This window comes from Symphalangus syndactylus, chromosome 6 (assembly GCF_028878055.3).
Source record: "Symphalangus syndactylus isolate Jambi chromosome 6, NHGRI_mSymSyn1-v2.1_pri, whole genome shotgun sequence".
NCBI lineage: Eukaryota > Metazoa > Chordata > Mammalia > Primates > Hylobatidae > Symphalangus > Symphalangus syndactylus.
This window is the reverse complement of record NC_072428.2, coordinates 54,312,866-54,338,325: the sequence shown is the minus strand read 5'-3', so window position 1 is coordinate 54,338,325 and position 25,460 is coordinate 54,312,866. Positions and strand designations below refer to the sequence as shown.

Here is a 25,460-nt window from a genome sequence, read left to right as displayed (position 1 = left end):
CCAGGCACATTGTAGACAATCAAGGTTTGTTCTGATGAATAAATGATCAGAAAGAAGTGAATAAATGATAATCATTGCTACCACATATTAAGCACCGACATCTACTTTGTTGAGCACATATCATGTGTCTAAATCATAATACCTTTACAAGATAAGCATTATTATCCCCACTTTACAGTTGAGGAAACAGATTAAGTAACCTACCCAAAGTCACACAACTACTATCGAAGCTAGCATAGGGTCTTGGGTTTCTCTGACACCAAAATCCATAATTTCCCCACTATTCTACACCTTTTCTCACATAAATGAAGGTGTTAGTGCTTAGGAAATTAGGAAGGGGAAAGATAAAACTTAGGAAAAGTCTCCCAGAGGATGTAAGACCATGAAGATTGGGAAGGATGTGAATAGACAGAAGGGCAAAATGTGCAGATGATCCCAAAAGCACAATTGAATCAGGTACTAAAAGACTTTGTAAAGTATGTGTGCAATATACTTAACCTAATATTGGTCAGCATAAAAGACAGAGTAGGAAACTGGGGCCCCAGGAGAGGTCAGGCCAGCTCCCCTAACTACTAGCCATGTACCTTGAAGTTAGATCAGATGACTCTAAAGTCCCTCCAGGGCCGCGATCTATTAACCATGACAAACAGAATAGAAATGAGAGTGAACAGAATATATTTTTAAATGGGTCACTTCATATAGAAGAGGGACTGGATGGGAAAAAAAGATCAAAATGAGACAGCTTTCTCATTTTAATTGTTCAGATTTCTTAGTCTCTACAATAACTAAGGTTTTAATTATCTAAAAGCCAGGCTTAAGAGTTGACAACTTTCAGCCGGGCACAGTGGCTCACGCCTGTAATCCCAGCACTTTGGGAGGCCGAGGCGGGTGGATCACCTGAGGTCTGGAGTTTGAGACCAGCCTGACCAACATGGAGAAACCCCATCTCTACTAAAAATACAAAATTAGCCGGGCGTGGCGGCACATGCCTGTAATCCCAGCTACTCCGGAGGCTGAGGCAGGAGAATGGCTTGAACCCGGGAGGCAGAAGTTGCTGTGAGCCGAGATCACACCATTGCACTCCAGCCTGGGCAACAAGAGCGAAACACGGTCTCAAAAAAAAAAAAAAAAAAGAGTTGACAAGTTTCTGGAAGACATTCAAATTGTGGTATGAACTCTCCCTGTCAGCTCTGGGAAATGTGCTTCCTCTCCCCTGCAATGCTTGGCGTTATTTATCTGGACAAAAGTAATCTATTTTGGGACTGTATCTACAATTACCCTCTCCTCCCCATCAGCAAATGAAGAGCAGCTCTGGCCCTGCAAGTGGAAGAGGAGGATGGTGATGCCAGCAAATGAATGAATGAGGACACAGATGCTGCAGTGGGTAACAAAAATATTCCCATGAGCCAGGAACCAAGCAAGAACTGCACAACTGCCAAAAAACTGAAGTCACAGGGCAAAATCTATAGCATGTAAGTAGCTTACGACATCAGGGTCTGGGGTGGGTGGTGAGAGCAGTGGGTCAGGGGTCTTTGATGCAAGCAACTGAGAGCTGTTTCATGAAAGTAAGAGAATATATCTGTGTATTAATAAATATTATTTAAAATAGCATTGTTACTACCATTTATTGAGTACTTCCCATTTGCTAGGCACTTTACGCATACTATTTGTTTTTTTTAATTTTTTTTTTTTAAGAGACCGGATCTCACTATATTGCCCATGCTGTCTCAAACTCCTGGCCTCAAGCAATCTTCCTGTCTTGGCCTCCCAAAGTGCTGGGATTACAGGAGTGAGCCACCAGGCCTGGCCCATATTATTTTTGTTTGTTTGTTTTTGTTTTTGTTTTTGTTTTTTGAGACGGAGTCTTGCTCTGTCGCCCAGGCTGGAGTGCAGTGGCGCAATCTCGGCTCACTGCAAGCTCCGCCTCCCGAGTTCACGCCATTCTCCTGCCTCAGCCTCTCCGAGTAGCTGGGACTACAGGCGTCCGCCACCACGCCTGGCTAATTTTTTGTATTTTTAGTAGAGACGGGGTTTCACCGTGGTCTCAATCTCCTGACCTCATGATCCGCCCGCCTCGGCCTCCCAAAGTGCTGGGATTACAAGCGTGAGCCACCGCACCCGGCCATGCCTGGCCCATATTATTTCAATTAATCGTTACAGCAACCCTCTCTGATGGGGCATTATTGAGATAACTGGCTCTATTTTACACAGGAAAAAAAAGAAGTTTATGTAAATTGCCCAAAGTTATAGGTTTGGTAAGAGAAATTCAAACCCAGGTCTGCCCGAATCCAAAGTCCATCCTTTCTATTCTTCCACACTACCTCTCAAAAAACTGATACCAATTTATACTAACGAAGTTCATAACTAATGATAATAGCCATGAAGTTCATAGCTAATGATAACAGCCATTCAATAATCCTACCATTTACTGAGCACCTGCTATATGCCAAACACCATCTCCTTTAACCCTCACAACCATTCTGTGAGGCATAGTTCTTTGTATTTTCTTTTATACAGATTTAGGGAGCACAAGTGCCATTTTGTTAAATGGATACATTGCTTATTGGTGAAATCTGGGTTTTTAGTGTAACCATTACTCAAATGATGAACATTGTACCCATTAAGTAATTTCTCATTTCTCATCCCCCTCCTACCTTCCCACCCTTCCAAGTCTCCAATGTCTATGATTCCACTCCTGTGAAGTAGATATTTCTACCACATTTTATAGTGAGGAAATCAAAGCTCAGAAAAGCGAATTAACATGCCTAATGCACACAACTAATAAGTCATGATCTAGCTGACCCCACAATCAGAGCTCTCTCCACTACTATATACTATATCCTATACTGCTGTTGCAAAGCAAGTCGGCTATTACATGACAGCTCTTATTTTCTTCCCTGAGATGAACAACACCTTGATCTATATTCCAATTCTTTTGTTTTTGAGACAAGGTCTTGCTCTGTCAGCCAGGCTGGGGCGAAGTGGCATCATCATGGCTCACTGCAACCTCGACCCCCTAGACTCAAGCCATCCTCCTGCCTCACCCTCCCAAGTAGCTGGGACTACAGATGTGCGCCACTACACTCGGCTAATTTTTTCTTTGTAGAGATGGGGTTTTGCCATGTTGCCCAGGCTCTACATTCCAAAGCTTGCAAGGAGTTTACTCTCATCTTAGGCATCCTGGAAAAGCCCAGTCCCTGCCTAAGTTCATTTATCAGAAGCTTCAAATTCTCCTCACTGGCTTTCTACTCTCAGTGCCCACCACTACCTTCCTTTTTCTTTTTTTTTTCTTGAGATGGAGTCTTGCACTGTTGCCAGGGCTGGAGTGCAATGGCGCGATCTCAGCTCACTACAACCTCCACCTCTCAGGTTCAAGCAATTCTCCTGCCTCAGCTTCCTGAGTAGCTAGGATTACAGGTGCCCGTCACCAAGCCCCGATAATTTTTTGTATTTTTAGTAGAGACGTGATTTCACTATGTTGGCCAGGCTGGTCTCAAACTCCTGACCTCGTGATCTGCCCACCTCGGCCTCCCAAAGTGCTGGGACTACAGGTGTGAGCCACCGCATCCAGCCTCACCACTACCTTTCCCACGTACACAACCAATACTAGCCTCTCTGTCTATAATGATCCATCTGCTACTTAAATACCTCCCTGGTCAAAACTGAAACATTTTCAGACACTGCTTTTTTTTTTTTTTTTTTTTTTTTTTTTGAGATGGAGTCTCACTCTGTCGCCCAGGCTGGAGTGCAGTGGTGCAGTCTCGGCTCACTGCAAGCTCCGCCTCCCGGGTTCACGCCATTCTCCTGCCTCAGCCTCTCCGAGTAGCTGGGACTACAGGCGCCCGCCACCACGCCCGGCTAATTTTTTGTATTTTTAGTAGGGATGGGGTTTCACCCTGGTCTCGATCTCCTGACCTCGTGATCCGCCCGCCTCGGCCTCCCAAAGTGCTGGGATTACAAGCATGAGCCACCACGCCCGGCAGACACTGCTAACTATCTGAATGTTCTCCCACACAGAAAGCCCAAACCCATCTCCCTGTAACTTCTATGGTTTGTGCCTAGTTCCCCACTCTGACATCATACAAACTAAGTTCAGTTCTTGTTTTTCATACAAGAAGTCAAACCCTTCAAGTATTTGAAGGCAATAATCATTGCCTCCAGGTTTTCTCAAGTTCTTTTAAAAATTATTTTTGTTGGCTGGGCGAGGTGACTCACGTGTGTAATCCCAGCACTTTGGGAGGCTGAGGCGGGTGGATCACGAGGTCAGGAGATTGAGACCATCCTGGCCAACAGGCTGTATTTTGTAAAAGGCTGTATTTTGTATTTGGTAAAAATACAAAAATCAGCCAGGCACAGTGGTGGGCACCTGTAATCCCAGGTACTCAGGAGACTGAGGCAGGAGAATCACTTGAACCCAGGAGGCGAGGGTTGCAGTGAGCCGAGATTGTGCCACTGCACTCCAGGGTGACAGAACGAGACTCTGTCTCAAAAAAGAAAAAAAATTGTTTTTGTTTCCAGTCTTTCCTTTAGCCATAACCTTCTAAACATATTTATGTTGACTATCAAAGTCTGCCTTTGGATTGGGTCCTTATGGCTGTTAGGAGCACAAGTTTTATATCCAAACCTAAACACGAATTTGTGTCTGAATATCAGCACTTCCATTTTACTAGCTGTACAATCCTTGGAAAGTCAGCTGGCCTCACATATTGTTACGGGATTTTTGGGGTGTCATTTTTCTGGCCGAAAAAGTCTGTGGCTGGTGGCATCTTTGCCCGAGTTTTGCTCTGGTCCACTGGGCTTGTTTCACCCACTTGTCTTGGCAGGCTGTCCTCCGCTCACGCTACCAGCCTGGGTCCCACGCCTGCCAAGGGCAAGTCAGGCATGGGCCGGTGAGGGGTATGTGAGTGAGCATGGGGTCTGGCCAATGTGCACAGTCAGACATGCTGGCTGCTGCAGCAGGGCGGGCAGCTCCAGGTGCTGGCACAGGCACTGGCTCTCTGCGAGGCCGGACCAGGTGCACCACAGGCAGCTTTCATAGCTGGCACTGGGGAATACATAGCGCTCAGAAGCTTGGAGATGCCAGCAACCACAGGGCTCCAAGGAGGGAGTCACAGCCCTGGCTCAGGGAGCTCCCAGGTCTGGGCTCCCTGAAGGGCTGCAGCTCTTCTTTCCTTCTCTTCACCCAAAACCTGGTGAAAAAGGGGCACATCTCAGCCCTGTTTCTGTTGCAGCTCTTTTAGCCCTGCCATTAAACGGGTCCCAAGTTCTTGTCCTGCAACCAGAAAAAATGGGGTATGCAGACAAGCGGAGGGTGAGCAAGACAAAGAAGAGCTTTAGTGAGTAGCAGAATAGCTCAGAGGACGCCCTTGGAGTGGGCAGCTCCTCTCTGCAGGCAGGTCATCTGAATGTCTTCCCAGCTCTCAGCAGAGAAGGCTCTAGAGTGGATAGCTCCTCTCTGCAGCCGGTTGTCCCGATGTCTGCTCAGCTCTGGCTGAGCCCAAGGTTGGTTTGTTTGCTTTTTTTTGAGACAGTCTCACTCTTTTCACCCAGGCTGGAGTGCAATGGCGTGATCTCACTGCAACCTGTCTCCTGGGTTCAAGGGATTCTCCTGCCTTGACCTCCTAAGCAGCTGGGATTACAGGCACCCACCACCACGCTCGGCTAATTTTTTTGTATTTTTAGTAGAGATGGGGTCTCACCATGTTGGCCAGGTTGGTCTCAAACTCCTGACCTCAGGTGATCTGCCTGCCTTAGCCTCCCAAAGTGCTGGGATTAAAGGCATGAGCCACTACACCCAGACCCAAAGTTTTTATGAGCCTCAGAGGGGAGGAAGTACATGTTGATATGTCCATGGGTGGCCATGGGCAGGCCTGGAAAAGGTACCGTAAGTTCCCACTCCTGTCCACGGGACTGGCAGCCCCAGCCCCAGACTTCAGGCACTCCCTGGCCTGAAGGTGGGGCCTCACTGGGAACCTGTGCCCTTCTGCCCAGGAAGCTGTCTGCCTCCCACTGCCATTCATAGTGCCCTGTAGGTGCCAAGCGGCACGGGCAGGCCACTGCTGAGCTGCCTTCAGCCCCTTTTGGCTTCCCTCCTATGCTTGTTGGTGGCCAAAGTCCAGAGGGGGCCAAGGAGGCAAGAGGCTGGCGTGTCAGCACTGCCCCAAATGTGTGTACACCTGGCCTGGCTGCAACAGTACCTGGGCTTGGCCCCAGCTTTGCTCCAAGATCAGAGCTGGTGCCGACAGCAGGGAGAAGCCAGGCAGCGGGAGTAGACACCACTGAGCCTGCGAGGGCTGGGGCAGCCTTCCTGGGCCCCACAAGAGTGCACAGATGCCTGGGTCCGCAGTCACGGTTTGGGAGGCCGTAACTGCACTCGGAAGAGCGGGACTCCTGCTTGCTCCGTGGAGCAGGAGGCCTAGATCCACAGCCATGACTTGGGCACCGCCCCAACTCGGAAGCGGCAGGGCTCTCACTTGTCCCTGGCTCTGACTGGCTCTGGCCACGCCTCCCTGCTGCAGCCAGAGTGATGGCAGCGGCCAATCCAGATGGCCCACTGCTGCCATCAACATTACACGATTTCATTTATATGAAATGACTCGAATAGACAAATCATAGGATGGAAAGATGATTAGTGGGTGCTAAGGGCTGGGAGATGGCAGTATGGGGAGTGACTACTTATGGGTAAGGAGTTTCCTTTCGGGATGGTAAAAATGTTCAAGAATTAAATAGTGGTAACAGTTGTACAACTTTGTGAATATGCTAAAAACCATTACATTATCTACTTTAAAAGTGAATAGGCCGGGTGCGGTGGCTCAAGCCTGTAATCCCAGCACTTTGGGAGGCTGAAGCGGGTGGATCACGAGGTCAGGAGATGGAGACCATCCTGGCTAACACAGTGAAACCCCATCTCTACTAAAAAAAAAAAATTAGCTGGGCGTGGTGGCGGGTGCCTGCAGTCCCAGCTACTGGGGAGGCTGAGGCAAAAGAATGGCATGAACCCAGGAGGCGGAGATTGCAGTGAGCAGAGATCGCGCCACTGTACTCCAGGGTGACAGAGCGAGACGAGGTCTCAAAAAAAAAAAAAGCGTGAATATTATAATACATGAATTATATTTTTTAATTATTAAAAAAGAGTCACAAGAAAACTTTTATGACTGCTCAGACTTGCTTGGATCCTGCTATTATACTTTAAAAAAAAAAATTCAGAGATGAAGTCCAGGCACAGTGGCTCACGCCTGTAATCCCAGCACTTTGGGAGGCAGAGGCAGGTGGATCACCTAAGGCCAGGTGTTCGAGACCAGCCTAGCCAACATGGTGAAACCCTGTCTCTACTAAAAATACAAAAATTAGCCGGGCATGAGGCCAGGTGCGGTGGCTCACGCCTGTAATCCTAGCACTTTGGAAGGTCGAGGCAGGCGGACTGGCTGAGCTCAGGAGTTCAAAACCAGCCTGAGCAACACGGTGAGACCCCATCTCTACTAAAAAAATACAAAAAAATTAGCCAGGTATGGTGGTGGGTGCCTGTAGTCCCAGCTACTCGGGAGGCTGAGGCAGAATTACTTGAATCCAGAAGGCGGAGGTTGCAGTGAGCTGAGGTCACATTATTGCACTCCAGTCTGGGCGACGGAGCAAGACTCCGTCTCCAAAAAAAAAAAAAAAAAAATTAGCCAGGCATGGTGGTGCATGCCTGTTATCCCAGCTACTCAGGAGGCTGAGGCAGGAGAATCACTTGAACCCGGGAAGCGGAGGTTGCAGTGAGCCGAGATCATGCCACTGCACTCCAGCCTGGGCAACAGAGCAAGACTCCATCTCAAAAAAAAAGAAAAGAAGAAAAGAAGTAAATACTTGCCCTCATAACACAAGTGCTGGATGATACTTCTAAGCCAGAGCTGAGCTCCATTAAACTCAATTCCCTAACTAGATTCTCTCGAGCTTAACCATATTTTACAATCTTGTGGTCACCATCTAAAATGTTTGTTTGTTTGTCCGACCTGATTTGATTAATTTTTTTTTTTTCCCTGAGATGAAGTTTCACTCTTGTTGCCCAGGCTGGAGTGCAATAGCGCGATCTCAGCTCACCGCAACCTCCTCCTCCCACGTTCAAGTGATTCTCCTGCCTCAGCCTCCCGAGTAGCTGGGATTACACACATGCGCCACCACACCCAGCTAATTTTGTATTTTTAGTAGAGATGAGGTTTCTCCATGTTGGTCAGGCTGGTCTCAAATTCCCAACCTCAGGAGATCCCGCTGCCTCAGCCTCCCAAAGTGCTGGGAGTACAGGCATGAGCCACTGTGCCCAGCCTAGATTTATTTAATTTTATTTATTTATTTAGAGACAGATAGTTTAGACAGATAGATAGATAGATAGATAGATAGATAGATAGATAGATAGATAGGTAGACAGATAGATAGATAGATAGATACAGGGTCTCGCTCTGTTACCCAGGCTGGAGTGCTGTGGGGTGATCACAGAGCTCGCTGCAGCCTTGGCCTCCCAGGTTCAACTGATCCTCCCACCTCAGCCTCCCAAGTAGCTGGGACTACAGGAGCATGCCATCACACCCGGCTAATTTTTGTATTTTTTGTCGAAACAAGGTTTCGCCATGTTGCCCAGGCTGGTCTCAAACTCCTGAGCTCAAGCAATCCACCCACTGCAGCTTTCCAAAGTGTTGGGATTATAGGCATGAGCCACCATGCCTAGCCTAACTATAAATCCAATCCCTTACCTCAATTCTCACTCCCATACTACTTCTCTGCATACTCTCCCTTAATCTACACCCCAGTGCTTCTCTCCCTCTCAACTTCCTCTAGGAGTTCCTCTGGAACTCCAAGTGTGTTCTCATTTCAGGACTTTTACACATGTTCTCCTCCTTATCTGGAATATGTTTTCTCTAAATCCTACCTACTCTTTAAATCTTAGTAGTCATGCAACGTCCTCAAGAAAACTTTTGTGACTGCTCAGACTTGCTTGGATCGTTCTGTTACACAGTCATATAGCACCCTGAATCTTTCATTTGCAGCATTTATCATAGTCAGTTAAGTAGTTATAAGTTTAATTAGTCCATCTGTTAATAAGCACCATGGCCAGGCGCAATGGCTCACGCCTATAATCCCAGCACTTTGGGAGGCCAAGGCGGGCGGATCACCTGAGGTCGGGAGTTCAAGACCAGCCTGACCAACAAGGAGAAACTCTATCTCTACTAAAAATACAAAATTAGATGGGCGTGGTAGTGCATGCCTGTTATCCCAGCTACTTAGGAGGCTGAGGCAGGAGAATCACTTGAACCTGGGAGGCAGAGGTTGTAGTGAGCTGAGATCGCACCATTGCGCTCCAGCCTGGGCAACAAAAGCAAAACTCTGTCTCAAAATAAATAAACAAATATATAAGCACCATGAAGACAGGAACCTGCTACATCCCAGCATCTAGCATACACTCTGGCACAGAGCAAGTGCCCAATAAATATCTGCTGATCAAATTAGTAAATCCCTCTAAACCTCATTTCCTTATCTCTGAAGAGTTTATAAAAATATTTACTTCATAGACTTGTTGACATGATTAAATTAGATAACACATGAAAAGGGCTAACAAGTACAAGCTGCATTATTAATGGTCAAATTGGTAACGATGATAATGGTGGTGGTAATTGTTTGGTTCCTCATTTGTGAAACAATATGTATCTTAGGGTGTGACAGGTGCTGAAGATAAAACCATTAACAAAATAAAAAAGCTTCTCCAGGGCCTGTGGTCTAGTGGTGACCAGGAAATAGCCAATTTCTTGATTATTCTGAGCTTTTGGACTTCCTGCCCTTCTAAGTACTCTAAAATGTGTGTACTACTAGTTCATGTCTTTTAATATCCTCCTAATTCTTGTCTATTTAATGTATTTGGAGGACATTTTGTTCATGTGAACTCTGTTCCACTTTAGCCTTCAAATGCTGAAATGTGAAAACATCTTATCTCTGAGATCAGTTCCCAAGGATGTTCCTTCTGGGCTGACATATTAGACATAACTTGGCACACCATTAGTGATCACAGAGTCTCCCCTAACCCATACCCTTGTGGTTCAGGGGTAAGATAATCCCTGAGAAAATAATGGTGATCTCAGAGTGAGTGGCATCTAGACCTGAGCATGACACTCCAGAGCCATTCATTTTCTGTGCAAAATAACTGCAGGTGATTCAATACTCATTTCCTTGGTGCATTCTAACTTCCCCAGATACCATCCTGCCATCATGATCATCAATACACTGATCTGATAAATATCAGCATGAATGCCTTATCTGGTTCCACCCTGCTGAACTCCTTCTGTTGACCCAAAGAGGTACTGACTCTATCCAGTTTTATTGTAGCAAAGCTGGGCTTCTCACTCATCTAAAATTTGAGATGAAGTTAGGCACAGAAGGGCATGTCTGTTATCCCAGCAACCCAGGAGGCTGAAGTGGGAGGATCACTTGAGCTCAGAAGTTAAAGACCAGCCTGGGCAACATAGTGAGACCCTGTCTCAAAAATAAAATAAAATTTGAGATTATCTGCAGCCAGAAACTTCTTAGGGTCCCAAGGAAAGAGCACTGAATTAAGAGTTAGAAGTTCTAGTCCCAGCTCTACCATGTACTTACCATGTAATATCAACAGTTGTTTGTTCACTTATTCATTCGACATTTACCAGGTACCTACTTTAAGCCAAATACACTATAGGGTGGGTGCATATAGACAAGAATACAGTTGCAACCTGGCACAGTGGCTCACGCCTGTTATCCTAGCACTTTAGGAGGCCGAGGCGGGCGGATCACTTGAGTCCAGGAGTTTGAGACCAGCTTGGGCAACATGGCAAAACCCCATCTCTACAAAAAATTAGCCAGACATGGTGGCACGTGCCTGTAATCCCAGCTACTCAGGAGGCTAAGGCGAGAGGATCGCTTGAGCCCAGGAGGCAGAGGTTGCAGTGAACTGAGATCACTCCACTGCACTCCTGCCTGGGTGACAGACTGAGACCCTGTCTCAAAACAAAATTTAAGGCCGGGCGCGGTGGCTCACGCTTGTAATCCCAGCACTTTGGGAGGCCGAGGCGGGCGGATCACGAGGTCAGGAGATCGAGACCACGGTGAAACCCCGTCTCTACTAAAAATACAAAAAATTAGCCGGGCGTGGTGGCACGCGCCTGTAGTCCCAGCTACTCGGAGAGGCTGAGGCAGGAGAATGGCGTGAACCCGGGAGGCGGAGCTTGCAGTGAGCCGAGATCGCGCCACTGCACTCCAGCCTGGGCGACAGAGCGAGACTCCGTCTCAAAAAAAAAAAAAAAAAACAAAATTTAAAAAAAAAAGAAAATATAGTTGCATACCCACAAAACTTATAATGAGGAAAGCAGATGCGCAAATTATTTATTATCCTATGTTAGATCAGTATAATGGGCTGTATGGGTTACAAAGAAGGAAAGGTCTGACACATAGGAAAGCCAGGAAAGGTTTTCATTCCGCATTTAACAGATGAGGAAAACCAAGAATATTATCATATTAGAGAGATGTAAAATACTCAGAAAAGAAAAAGCAGTGGGCCAGGCATGGTGGCACATGCCTGTAATCCCAGCACTTTGGGAGGCCGAGGCAGGCAGACTGCTTGAGCCCAGGAGTTCCAGACCGGCCTGGGCAAAATGGCGAAACCTTGTCTCTACAAAAAATACAAAAGTTAGCCAGGCGTGGTGGCAGGTGCCTGTAGTCCCAGCAACTCAGGAGGCTGAGGTGGGAGAATCACCCGAGCCTGGGAGATCAGGGCTGCAGTGAACCAAGATTGTGCTACTGCACTACAGCCTGGGCAACAAAGTGAGACCCTGTCTCAAAAAAAGAAAAGAAAATAAAAGAAAAGAAAAGGCAGTGGCATCTTAGTAGGGGTACAACTAATCTAGGTTTCGTCCAGGAGTGGTGGCTCATATCTGTAATCCCAGAACTTTAGGAGGCCAAGATGGGAGGACTGCTTGAAGCCAGGAGTTCGAGACTAACCTGGGCTACAAAGCAAGACCCCATCTCTACTAAAAACAAAAAAATTAGCTGAGCGGTTGGGCACGGTGGCTCACGCCTGTAATCCCAGCACTTTGGGAGGCCGAGGCGGGCAGATCACAAGGTCAGGAGATCGAGACCATCCTGGCTAACACGGTGAAACCCCGTCTCTACTAAAAATATAAAAAATTAGCCGGGTGTGGTGGCAGGCGCCCGTAGCCCCAGCTACTCCGGAGGCTGAGGCAGAAGAATGGCGTGAACCCGGGAGGCAGAGCTTGCAGTGAGCTGAGATCGGGCCACTGCACTCCAGCCTGGGTGACAAAGCGAGCCTCTGTCTCAAAAAACAAAAAAAACGCCAGGCGCGGTGGCTCACACCTGCAATCCCAACACTTTGGGAGGCTGAGGCTGGCGGATCACAAGGTCAGGAGATGGAGACCATCCTGGCTAACACGCTGAAACCCTGTCTCTACTAAAAATACAAAAAATTAGCCGGGCGTGGTGGTGGGTACCTGTAGTCCCAGCTACTCAGGAGGCTGAGGCAGAAGAGTGGCGTGAACCCAGGAGGTGGAGCTTGCAGTGAGACGAGATGGCACCACTGCACTCCAGCCTGGGCAACAGAGCGAGACTCCGTTTCAAAAAAAAAAAAAAAAATTAGCTGAGCATGGTGGTGTGCACCTGTAATCCCCGTTACTCATGAGGCTTAGTGAAGAGAATCACTTGAGCCCAGGAGTTCAAGGATTTAGTAAACTATGATTGCACCATTGCACTCTAGCCTGGCTGACAAAGTGAGACCCTGTCTCTAAACAAAAACAAAGCCTAGGTTCCAGTCATTCATTCAAGGCATCAGTATGACATTAAAGTCTCTATTATATACCAGACATAAGGCTTCCATTTCCTCATCTGTTGCATCTGCCAGGATTATCTCGTGATATTGTGAAGATCAAATGAAATTATGTAAATGAAAATTTATTAACTATAGAATAATATCAATATTATTATTTGCATCATCCTTCATTCCTTACAAAATACTCCTATTTACATTATTCTCTATAATCTCTACAATTCCATGTGGTGGGCATCATCTGCATTTTACAGATAGGAAACAGAAGCAGTGAAGTTAAATCACTTGCCCAAGGTCATAACAAGAGACAGAACTGTCTGACACAAATCCCATGACCTTCCTTATAAATGTAAAGTATTAACTAACACTTTGAGACAGACTTACATTTGGCAAATAATGACAAGGTTAGCTGACTAAAGCAACTAAGGAGTCGGGAAGAGAACAGTGGCATAAGACGTCGAGAGGCCTTATATACCCATGTCAGATGCTAGCCTTAATGACAGATTTCCATAGGCTCTTTTCCAGGAGTTCCAGACCAGCCTGAACAACATGGTGAAACATGGAGAACCGAATGGTCGGAAATAGTATTCCTTGAAAAATAATCCCTCCCTTTTAGCATTTCTTGGAACCAAGGCAAATCGAGGAGTGTAGTCACCAGTGTGACCATCTTTAACAATGGAATTTTGAAACTTTCTGTTTTTTTTTTATATTATCTTGGCACCATATTTGGCCAAATTCTTACAAACTGGCTAAGGTGAACAAGTGAATTGTTTCATAAAGGATGAAGTGAGGCGTGGGCCCTTACACATTCAAGGGCAGCCCCAAGGTAACCACAGGTAGACCCACGAGCTGCAACGACCATGCTGACCTATGAATCATGGAAATATAGTTTCCACAATTAATGCCTAAAATAAAATTTTAATATAAATTGCTAAAATCAGTCATTAATCTAAGCAGCATGATACAATTGAAAGAGCACAAATGAAATCTGTTAAATCTGTTAAGGGAACGGGAGAAAGCCCAGGAACACATTTATAGTGGTTCATACGGTTTTATGACAGTCACTTAAATAAGGTTTTGGAAACGAAAATGTTGTTAATTATTGCAGGGCGCAGTGGCTCACGCCTGTAATCCCAGCACTTTGGGAGGCTGAGGCGGGCAGATCACGTGGTCAGGAGTTCGAGACCAGCCTGGCCAACACAGTGAAACCCCGTCTCTACTAAAAATACAAAAATCAGCCCGGCATGGTGTCGTGCGCCTGTAGTCTCAGCTACTGAGGAGGCTGAGGCAGGAGAATCGCTTGAACCCGGAAGGCGAAGGTTGTGGTAAGCTGAGATCGCACCACTGCACTCCAGCCTGGGCAACAGAGCGAAATCCGTCAAAAAAAAAAAGAAAAGAAAGAAAAGAAAAGAACGAAAATGTAGTTTATTACTACTGTTTCCTTATTACCAGGTAGCTTCACATCCTCATCAGTTCAGCAAGTCAAAACTGCATTCTTAGAAAAAATTCTGGAAGTTGATAACTGAATGCAAATATAAAATGACCTGCCCAAGGTCACACAGTTAATCGGGACCGTATCCTGGTGTCGTGATTCCCATCGCAGAGCTCTCCCTTTTCCACGCACTGGGTGAACAGAGTGGCATGTGGTGTGGGCGTGGCACGGGTCGGCTCGGCAGAGTTCGCCCCGGTGGAAAGGAATCTGCTCAGCCCCTTCAACGCCAGGCAGCCGCATGTGCTGCTGGGAAGGACCTGGGGCGCCCCAGTGTCTCATCCCCGGATGTCCGCGCGCCGCCACCTCCCCGCTCTGCACCCTCCGCCATCTCCCCGCTCTGCACCCTCCGCCATCTCCCCGCACTGCCCCGTCCGCCATCTCCCCGCGCCCCGCGTGCGTGGAATCTACGTTACCTTTTCCAAGGGTCCGCTCATCCTTTGCTGCTGCGCGGCCTCTAGCTGTGCAAACCGAAGACCCGCCCCTGCAGCCGCGTTCCCAGGGCGTCTGAAAACACTGACGGAACGGCCTTGACCAGGTGCAGCAACAATATCCCACCGAGACTCACTCAATTTCCGCATCATTTTAGTTCCGGAAGCTTCTGAAATTTAGCGTCTAGAAATGCTCCTGCTTTCCACCCTCACTCAGGTTGTCACTTTCACTGCTGTTTCTCCAGGCGGAATTAATTACCGTCTCTGTGTTACCCCAGGACTTAGCACACAATTCTGATTTTTCGCTTACAATATTATACACTAATGATTTGTTACCACCTCTTCTCTGTATTTGAAAGTTCTTAAAAGACTGACATCCTGTCTGATTAATTCCTTTTAGCGTCTAGCACAGATCTGACTTTTTTGTTTGTTTGTTTGTTTGAGACGGAGTCTCGCTCTGTTGCGCAGGCTGGAGTGTAGTGGCACGATCTCAGCTCACTGCCACCTCCGCTTCTCGGGTTCAAGCAATTCTCCTGTCTCCAAGTAGCTGGGATTACGGGTGCCCGCCACCACGCCCGCCTAAGTTTTGTATTTTTACTAGAGATGAGGTTTCTCCATGTTTGTCAGGCTGGTCTTGCACTCCCGACCTCAGGTGATCCGCCCGCCTCGGCCTCCTAAAGTGCTGGGATTACAAGCGTGAGCCACCAGGCCCGCCCAGTCATCTCTTAAATTGAGATTAGAAGTCAGATTTCCACGTCCTGTGCTAGCTGCTGGAATAAATTAATCAGTCAGGATCTCAGTCCTTGAGGAACTCAATCAAAATAATAGCAAAAAAAATTAGTATCTAGTAACAAATAATTAGTATCTAGTATGGTAAGTGAAATACCAGAATTGTGTGCAAAGTACTGAGGTAACACAGATATGACAATTAATTATGCTTGGAAATATAATGGACCAGCCATACCTCCTCCAGGACAGTGACTGATTATTGCCTGATAAATGCTATTAGGGTTTTAGAAGTGAAATTTTAAATAAGAAAAAAAATCAATCAAATGTTAGTATGTGCCAGGTCGGTTCTTTATGGGTATATGGGTTCATTCAGTCTTTCCAATAACCCTGTGAGGCTGAGGATCATTATACCCATTTCATAGATGAGGAACAGAGACAGGAAGAAGGTACCTAGTTAACATAATGTTATGTAAGTAGTGAGCTGTTTTATTTCCGTGCCTGTGCTTCATCTGTTTTACGGGACTGTGACTACAGGTTTGCAAAAGGGCAGGTTGGCAGCCAGAGTTTTTTTCCTTGTCTAGTCCAGGTAAATACAATCTAATAAGATACATGGCCGGGTGCGGTGGCTCATGCCTGTAATCCCAGCATTTTGGGAGGCCGAGGCGGGCGGATCACAAGGTCAGGAGTTTGAGACCAGCCTGACCAAAATGGTGAAACTCTGTCTCTACCAAAAAATACAAAAATTAGCTGGGCGTAGTGGTGCATGCCTGTAATCACAGCTACTCAGGAGCCTGAGGCAGGAGAATCGCTTGAACCTGGGAGGCAGAGCTTGCAGTGAGCCGAGATGGCGCCATTGCACTCCAGCCTGGGCGACAGAACGAGACTCCATCTCAAAAAAAAAAAAGATACAAATCCATCTTTGCATTAATACACTCTCTGGGGTAGGTAAGGTGAAGGGAAAGGGAAAAAAGGAAGAAGGAGACGGTTAGTCCTTTGTACGAAGATATAAGGATTCCCAAAACAACTAGAATTTTTTTTTTGGCCGGGCGCGGTGGCTCACGCCTGTAATCCCAGCACTTTGGGAGGCCGAGGCGGGCAGATCACGAGGTCAGGAGATGGAGACCATCCTGGCTAATACGGTGAAACCCCGTCTCCACTAAAAATACAAAAAATTAGCCGGGCCTTGTGGCGGGCGCCTGTAGTCCCAGCTACTCGGGAGGCTGAGGCTGAGAATGGCGTGAACCCGGGAGGCGGAGATTGCATTGGGCCGAGATCGGGCCACTGCACTCCAGCCTGGGCGACAGAGCGAGACTCTGTCTTGAAAAAAAAAAAAATCTAATCCCCATCTACCTATCTAGCCTTATTTCCAGCCTTTTTTTTCTTTTTTTATTTTTTTTTGAGACAGAGTCTTGCTCTGTCACCCAAGCTGAAGTGCAGTGATGTGATCTTGCTCACCGCAACCTCAAGCTCCTGGGCTCAAGCGATCCTCTCACCTCAGTTTCCCAAGTAGCTGGGACTATAGGCACATACCATTGTGCCCAGCTAATTATTTTTATTTTTATTTTTGTAGAGATGGGGTCTCACTTTGTTACTCAGGCTGGTCTGGAACTCCTGGCCTCAAACAATCCTCCCACCTCAGCCTCCCAAAGTGCTGGGATTACAGGTGTGAGCCACTGAGCCTAGCTGGCCTTTCCACCCTTTCCAACACAAATATTACTCCACAGCCAATATTAAATCCTGTAATTCTCCAATCATGATATTCTCTATCACACCTCCCTGCCTTTGCTCCTACAATATTTCTGTTGAAATGACCTTTCTTTACTCATTCACCTGGAAAACTCCTACTCTTCTTTCCAGACACAAGTCAAATGTTACCTTTCCTGTGTAGCCATTTCCAACCACTCCACCAAAATAATGTGGTCCCTTCTCTGCACTTCCACAGCTCATTCCTTATGCTTTCAACACAATGTATTGTAACTATTTGTTCACTTATATATCTTCTCCACTAGCTCTCCACTGGATTCACTAGAGCACTTTTAAAGGAATATTGTTCATCTTTCTTTCTATCCTCAGCATTTGGCACAGGTCATAGAACATAATGAAGCTCCAACAAATGTTGAATGAAATAATGAATGTGCGAATATTTTTAAAGTTCCTAGAAGTAAATATGGATTTTAGATTTTTATAAGATCTTGCATCACAAAAAAAGCATTGAGTACTTTGCCTTTCTGGTTTTATTTTTACAAGCTAACCTTCCTTTAAACCTTAAAAAAAAAAAAAAAAAAAAAAAAAACCTGTCCTGGTTCTCAGCACAGCCACATCAGAGAATGCCTTAGGGAGCGAGAGAATAAAGGGAGGCCCTTTAGAAAGACTATGTTTGCTCTCTGGTTAAACTTCTTTTAAAGTAATAATTCCATGGTCACCTATTATAAAAAGTTTCCCATAGTGCCAAAAAGTTCTAATCTATGGCTTAAGTGAAAATATATACCTTAAGCTACCTCAAACTGAAAACTATTTTAGCTTCACTGGAACTTTTCTGCTTCTATTTTTTGGTATGATTTTGGTACAAAGAAAATCATACTTAAGGCCGGGCGCGGTGGCTCACGCTTGTAATCCCAGCACTTTGGGAGGCCGAGGCGGGCGGATCACGAGGTCAGGAGATCGAGACCACGGTGAAACCTCGTCTCTACTAAAAATACAAAAAATTAGCCGGGCGTGGTGGCGGGCGCCTGTAGTCCCAGCTACTCGGAGAGGCTGAGGCAGGAGAATGGCGTGAACCCGGGAGGCGGAGCTTGCAGTGAGCCGAGATTGCGCCACTGCACTCCAGCCTGGGTGGCAGAGTGAGACTCCGTCTCAAAAAAAAAAAAAAAAAAAAAAAAAAAAGAAAATCATACTTAAAAGAAAAAATATAAAAGGGCAGAGGTGGAAGATTACTGGCTACCTAGGAAAAGCCAGAAAGAGATGGTGCTGACTCCCGAGTCTGAACTTTACCAGGAATTTTCTCCTTGTGCAGGGTTGGGCTGAGTGAGTGGGAATTACCTAACCCTAGAGAGAGGGTGAAAAGATGATGAAAGAGGCTGCAAGAGGGAAGCTCAACTGTTTAGTAAGATCACAGAAGCCCACAGGAAGGGGCAGGGTGCTGTGGCTCACACCTGTAATCTCAGCAGGGATACTGTGACACCTGAGAGGCTATCCTTATCCACCTCTTCCCATCCCTTTCAGGTTGGTCTGCACTGAACCACTTGTTATCATAAACATGTTACTCAACGTAAGAAAACTTTTCGGCCAAGTGTGGTGGCTCACACCTATAATCCCAGCACTTAGGGAGGCTGAGGCAGGAGGATTGCTTGAGCCCAGAAGTTTGAGACCAGCCTGGGCTATAATGAGACCCACATCTCTACAAAACAAAACAAAACAAAACTCTTTTCTTTTTTTTTTTTTTGAGACGGAGTCTTGCTCTGTCGCCCAGGCTGGAGTGCAGTGGCGCAATCTCGGCTCACTGCAAGCTCCGCCTCCCGGGTTCACGCCATTCTCCTGCCTCAGCCTCTCCGAGTAGCTGGGACTACAGGCACCCACCACTACGCCCAGCTAATTTTTTGTATTTTTAGTAGAGACGGGGTTTCACCGTGGTCTCGATCTCCTGACCTCGTGATCTGCCTGCCTCGGCCTCCCAAAGTGCTGGGATTACAAGCGTGAGCCACCGCGCCCGGCCCAAAACTCTTTTCTTATGGAAAAGGTCTTTGTGTTGCTGCTGTCCAAGGCCCAAATATCACACACGTACTGGAAAACAAAAACAGAAAAACCCTAATTCCACTCTAGCAAACCACTCATAGCCTCTAGTGTAATTATCCTGCCTGGCAGCCTGGGGTTAGGAGACACAAGTGCAAATTTTATAAAATCAAAATGTGGAGATAGTTTTTGAAACACATTATTTAGAGGATAGTAATAACTCCTTGACCTAATGAGATAGGCACTTCTGACCTTTGTCTCCAACTATCTGCTCTGTCTCTTCATCTGAATGCCCCTCCTCTTTACCTCCACATGTACTAGCCAAGGTCCATTTTCATTATCTCCCATCTGAACTATTGTGCTGGCGTAACTAATTGGTCTGCCAGTGTTTAGTCTCATTCCTATGCCAGTTTATTTCCAAAAACATTTTTCTTTAAGCATATTTCATGGAGATCATGATTTAAAAAGCAAAACAAACAAACAAAAAATCTTCAATACAGCCAGGTGCAGAGGCTTACGCTGGGGTACTCCCAACACTTTGGGAGGCCAAGCGGGAGGACCCCTTGGGCCCAGGGTTTTGTGGTTACAATGAGCTATGATCACACCACTGTACTCTAGCCTGGTGACAAAGCGAGACTTTGTCTTCAAAAAAATTAAGAAATAATAAATGTAGGCCAGACACAATGGCTCATGCCTATAATCCCAGCACTTTGGGAGACCAAGGCAGAAGGACTGCTTGAGCCCAGGAGTTTGAGACCATCCAGAGCAACATGGCAAAATCCTGTCTCTACTAAAATATAAAAATAAAAATTAGCTGGGTGTGCTGGTGCATACGTATTTTCCCAGATATTTGGGAGGCTGAGGGTGAGAGGATCACTTGAGTCTGGGAGGTTGAGGCTGCAGTTGAGCTGTGATTGTGCCACTGCACTCCAACCTTGGTGACAGGGGGAGACTTTATCTCAAAATAATAATAATAATATGCCAGGTGCAATGGCTCACACCTGTAATCCCAGCACTTTGGGAGGCTGAGGTAGGCGGATCACTTGAGGTCAGGAGTTCAAGACCAGCCTGTCCAACATGGTGAAACGCCATCTCTACTAAAAATACAAAAAAATTAGCTGGGCATTGTGGCATGTGCCTATAATCCCAGCTACTCAGGAGGCTGAGGCAGGAGAATTGCTTGAACCTGGGAGGCGGAGGTTGCAGTGAACCGAGATTGTGCCACTGCACTCCAGCCTGGGCAACAGAGCAAGAATCCGTCTCAAAAAAAAAAAAAAATTAATAATAATAATAGGCCAGGTGTGGTGGTGGCTTACGCCTGTAATCCCAGCACTTTGGGAGGCTGAGGCTGGTACATCACCTGAGGTCAGGAGTTTGAGACCCGTGTGGCCAACATGGTGAAACCCCATCTCTACTAAAAAAAAAGTTAGCTGGGCTTGGTGGTGGGCGCCTGTAATCCCAGCTGCTCAGGAGGCTGAGGCAAGAGAATCACTTGAACCCAGGAGGCAGATGTTGCAGTGAGCCGAGATCACACCATTGCATTCCAGCCTGGGCAATAAGAGCGAAACTCCATCTCAAAAAATAATAATAATAATAATAAAAGTTGTTTTTTTTTTTTTTTTTGAGACGGAGTCTCACTCTGTCCCCCAGGCTGGAGTGCAGTGGCATGATCTCGGCTCACTGCAAGCTCTGCCTCCCATGTTCGTGCCATTCTCCTGCCTCAGCCTCCCGAGTAGCTGGGACTACAGGCACCCGCCGCCATGCCCGGCTAATTTTTTGTATTTTTAGTAGAGGTGGGTTTTCACCGTGGTAGCGAGGGTGGTCTCGATCTCCTGACCTTGTGATCTGCCTGTCTCAGCCTCCCAGAGTGCTGGGATTACAGGCGTGAGCCACCGCGCCTGGCCAATAATAATAAAAGTTTAAAAACCCTTCAATAGCTACTTACAGCCCTCCAATTTAACAATACACTCCTTAACCTGGCATTTATAGCTTTCATGATCTGTCTCCAGTTTACCATTCAGCCATTCTTATTCACATGTGCATTGCATATACCACACTGATAACTGTTCAACACATTTTCCTATACCTCCTTTATAGACTTTTTAATTTGTTTTATAGTTGTTTGAAGATGTGTTTTTTCAAACCACCAGACAATGCTCCTTGATGTTCTGATCCTTGTCTGATCCCACTCTGTGTTTCTCTCAGCATATTTTTAGCATCTACACATTGTAGGTACCAGAAATAATTTGTGGATGAACATTGGGCTTGCTGAAAATACTAAGAACTTTGGCTCTAAGTTTTTGATCCAAATAGAGATGATTGTCATGATTAGCAACTCTTATTTTAGCCCCTGAGAGCCTTTTCTTCAAAAAAAGTAGGGAGGCATAATTAACTGTAAAACATTTGGAAAATACAGAAAAGTAAAAACAACAACAGCAAAAATCAACACCACACAGCCAGTCACGGGTCCTATGATGGTCTTAGATTTCATTGTTCTGCCATACATTGTTAATGGTCCAGTTAGAGAACAATTACATGGTTATTTCCATTTTACAGATGATGAAACTGAGACTCGGTTCAAATGAATACATTATCCATTAAGTCTGGCTGCAAGGAAACTAGACCTTCCAACTTTGTTGTGGTCCCTACCTCTTTCTTGAATCTAAAACTCCCTCTTTTTGAATCCCAACTCTTTCTGATACTGGGCTGCTTAGCATCTCAGGGACCTCCAACATGCCTATTCTTATAATGAAATGTGCAACACCTAAACCACTTGTGGTAACCTGCTCCTTAACACCAAAATAACTCAATTCTTCATTTAAAACAAGTCACTCTGAGTTGATAATGCTGTTTTGGGATAAAAAACTCTTCTGGCCTTAAGAAGGACTATTCTATATGCTCTGCCATACAGGCCTATGGAAATTATACCATTTGGCTTTTGCCACACCTCCTCCTACAATTTTCTCTCTCTCTCTCTCTCTCTCTCTCTCTCTCTCTGCTCTCTCTCTCTCTCCTCTCTCCTCTCTTCCTGACTTTTTGCTCTGTTTCCCAGGCTGGAGTGCCGTGGTGTGATCTCAGCTCACTGCAACTTCCGCCTCCCTGGTTCAAGCGATTCTCCTGCCTCAGCCTCCTGAGTAGCTGGGACTACAGGCACCCACCACCATGCCTGCCTAATTTTTGTATTTTTTTCATAGAGACAGGTTTTGTTTGTTTGTTTGTTTGTTTGTTTGTTTGTTTTTGAGACGGAGTGAAACTATTTGGTAGAGGCTTGGACTTGTTTTTTCCGGGGTCGTTACCTACCCAAGATGTTATGATTCTGAGTTTCTGAATTGTACTACTTTAGAACCCTAAGATCCTAAAATGTTGAAAGACTCTACAATCTTGTAATTCTTATGAAACAACTTTGCAAAAGGAAAGTGAAGCTGTGGAATAGCCAGTTCTTAGCTGTCTCTCCTTCCCGACCTGCCCCATCTCCAAGAGGCTATCCACTCAAAGTTTATTTTTTATTTTTATTTATTTATTCATTTTTGAAATGGTGTTTCGCTCTTGTTTCCCGGGCTGGAGTGCAGTGGCGCGATCTTGGCTCACTGCAACCTCTGCCTCCCGGGTTCAAGCAATTCTCCTGCCTCAGCCTCCCAAGTAGCTGAGATTACAGGCGTGTGCCACCACGCCCAGCTAATTTTGTATTTTTAGTAGAGATGGGGTTTCACCATGTTGGTCAGGCTAGTCTCGAACTCCTGACCTCAGGTGATCCGCCGCCTCGGCCTCCCAAAATGCTGGGATTACAGGTGTGAGCCACTGTGCCCAGGCTCAAAGTTTAAATGCTCAACAGGAAAATATAAAAATCATAGTCATGGCCGGGTGCGGTGGCTCACGTTTGTAATCCCAGCACTTTGGGAGGCCCAGGCGGGCGGATCACGAGGTCAGGAGATCGAGACCACGATAAAACCCCATCTCTACTAAAAATACAAAAAATTATCTGGGCGTGGTCGCGGGCGCCTGTAGTCCCAGCTACTCGGAGAGGCTGAGACAGGAGAATGGCGTGAACCCGGGAGGCGGAGCTTGCAGTGAGCCGAGATTGCGCCACTGCACTCCAGCCTGGGCGACAGAGCGAGACTCCGTCTCAAAAAAAAAAAAAAAAAGGCCGGGCGCGGTGGCTCACGCCTGTAATCCCAGCACTTTGGGAGGCCGAGGCGGGCGGATCACGAGGTCAGGAGATCGAGACCATCCTGGCTAACACGGTGAAACTCCGTCTCTACTAAAAATACAAAAAATTAGCTGGGCGAGGTGGCGGGCGCCTGTAGTCCCAGCTACTCGGGAGGCTGAGGCAGGAGAATGGCGTGAACCCGTGGGGCGGAGCCGGCAGTGAGCCGAGATGGCGCCACTGCACTCCAGCCTGGGCGACAGCGAGACTCCGTCTCAAAAAAAAAAAAAAAAAAAAAAAAAAATCATATTCATCCATGGAATATTTTATCCTATCCATGCATTTAAAAATCACAAAGAAAAACACTTAATATGCAAACGATAATACATAAGTTATACAGCATTGTCCCAATTGTGTTAAAATAGATACACAAAGGGAAAAAAAGAATGACAAAGGTTAATTATGATTGTTTCTGGCTGATGGGACAGTAAATCACTTTTGTTTCCATTACGCTTTTCTTAATTTCCTAAAATATGCATATATTTTTATAATCAGAAAGAAAGGTTTTAAGCTCAAACGTGTCAGGCCACACCCGGTGCCCCGTCGTTGGGATACAGAGATGAGTCATCTCAAATGAGAGGGAGGCGCCAACAAGGCTTTGACTAGGGCTGGCTTGGAAGAGGAGGGACAAGCACTGGGGAGGGTGGGATCTGATCAGCTCAGCTGGAGTTCAACCCGGAAGCGCTGACGGTGGCACACCAGCGGGCAAAATCCACCTCAAAAGCTGGAAATAGCCGGGCGCGGTGGCTCAAGCCTGTAATCCCAGCACTTTGGGAGGCCGAGGCGGGCGGATCACGAGGTCAGGAGATCGAGACCATCCTGGCTAACACGGTGAAACCCCGTCTCTACTAAAAATACAAAAAATTAGCTGGGCGTGGTGGTGGGCGCCTGTAATCCCAGCTACTCAGGAGGCTGAGGCAGGAGAATGGCATGAACCCGAGAGGTGGAGCTTGCAGTGAGCCGAGATCGTGCCAGTGCACTCCAGCCTGGGGGACAGAGAAAGACTCCGTCTCAAAAAAAAAAAAAAAAAAAAAAAAAAAGCTGGAAATAACGTGGCAGCCCGGGCACGACAAGACCCGCCAGTTCAAGTCAACCTCACCGCCCTCAGGCTGAAGACACAGGCCAACCCCGCCCTTGCCTCTCCCCATTGGTCCGCTGAAGCTCGTTCGGTTCCCAGGGCCCGCCCCTCTGGGGCTGCGAGAGGAGGCGCGCTCCCTCCTCCACGTGGACGCTGGCGGCCATGTTGAGTGTGGCTTGACAGGGGAAGGTGGGGCTATTCTCTGTCTCTGGCGTTGCTGACTCCATCCCACACACTCTGCAAGTGTTTCCCTTTAGTCGTGGGCTGTTGGGACCCGAAGTAAAGAGATGATTTACCACTGAAATGATTCTCACTTGGGAGCTGGACATTTGTGTGAAGTGCACACATCTTCCGCCCCGCCTCCAGTTCCCTGCAGGCCGGTGGGTTCTAGTTTTCCAGAGGTGATGTCATCGCAAAACCTTTGTAAGGTCCTAATGCCCGATGTTAGGATTGCAGAACCATTCAAAATGAGATCTTAGAGATTGGGTGGCTATATGATTTGTTCTTCAAACTGAGATAGCTTTGAGAGTCTAGGGGTATACTATCAATAATTACAATCCACGCAACAGTCATAAATGTGGACTGTTCTGGAGTTTATAGTCACTCTACTTAAAGTCACTCTATTTATAGTCAGCTCGTTGTTTTAAAATTGTGGTCAAATATATATGAGAAAAATTTCCATTTTAACAATCTTTATGTGTATAATTCAGTGGCATTAATTACATTCACAGTGTCGTGCAATCACCGTCATTATCTATTTCCAAAATTTTTCATTACCCCATGCAGAATCCATGCCCAGTAAGCAATAACTCCCCATTAACCTCTCCTACCAGCCCCTGTTAATCTCCAGTGCCCTTTCTGTTTCTATGAATTTGCTATATTTCACATAAGTGGAATCATGCAATAGCTGAGGTTTTCTGTCTGCCTAGTTTCACTTAGCATAATGTTTTCAAGGTTCATCTATGTTG

The 25,460-nt window shown here is 46.4% G+C and overlaps 1 protein-coding gene across 3 annotated transcripts in view; it reads right to left on the bottom strand.

Moving 5' to 3' along the window:
- The window catches only part of MRPL48 (mitochondrial ribosomal protein L48), a 76,413-nt gene extending 60,974 nt beyond the window's left edge, over positions 1-15,439 (bottom strand). Inside the window, exon 1 of one of the 3 annotated variants that reach the window (XM_055282908.2) lies at positions 14,738-15,439. In XM_055282908.2, the coding sequence (XP_055138883.1) occupies positions 14,738-14,905 (168 nt within the window). In that variant the 5' untranslated portion in view covers positions 14,906-15,439. The remainder of the gene's footprint in view (positions 1-14,737) is intronic. The other 2 variants (XM_055282910.2, XM_063641390.1) reach the window with 2 other exon arrangements.
- Between the last annotated feature and the right edge of the window lie 10,021 nt (positions 15,440-25,460).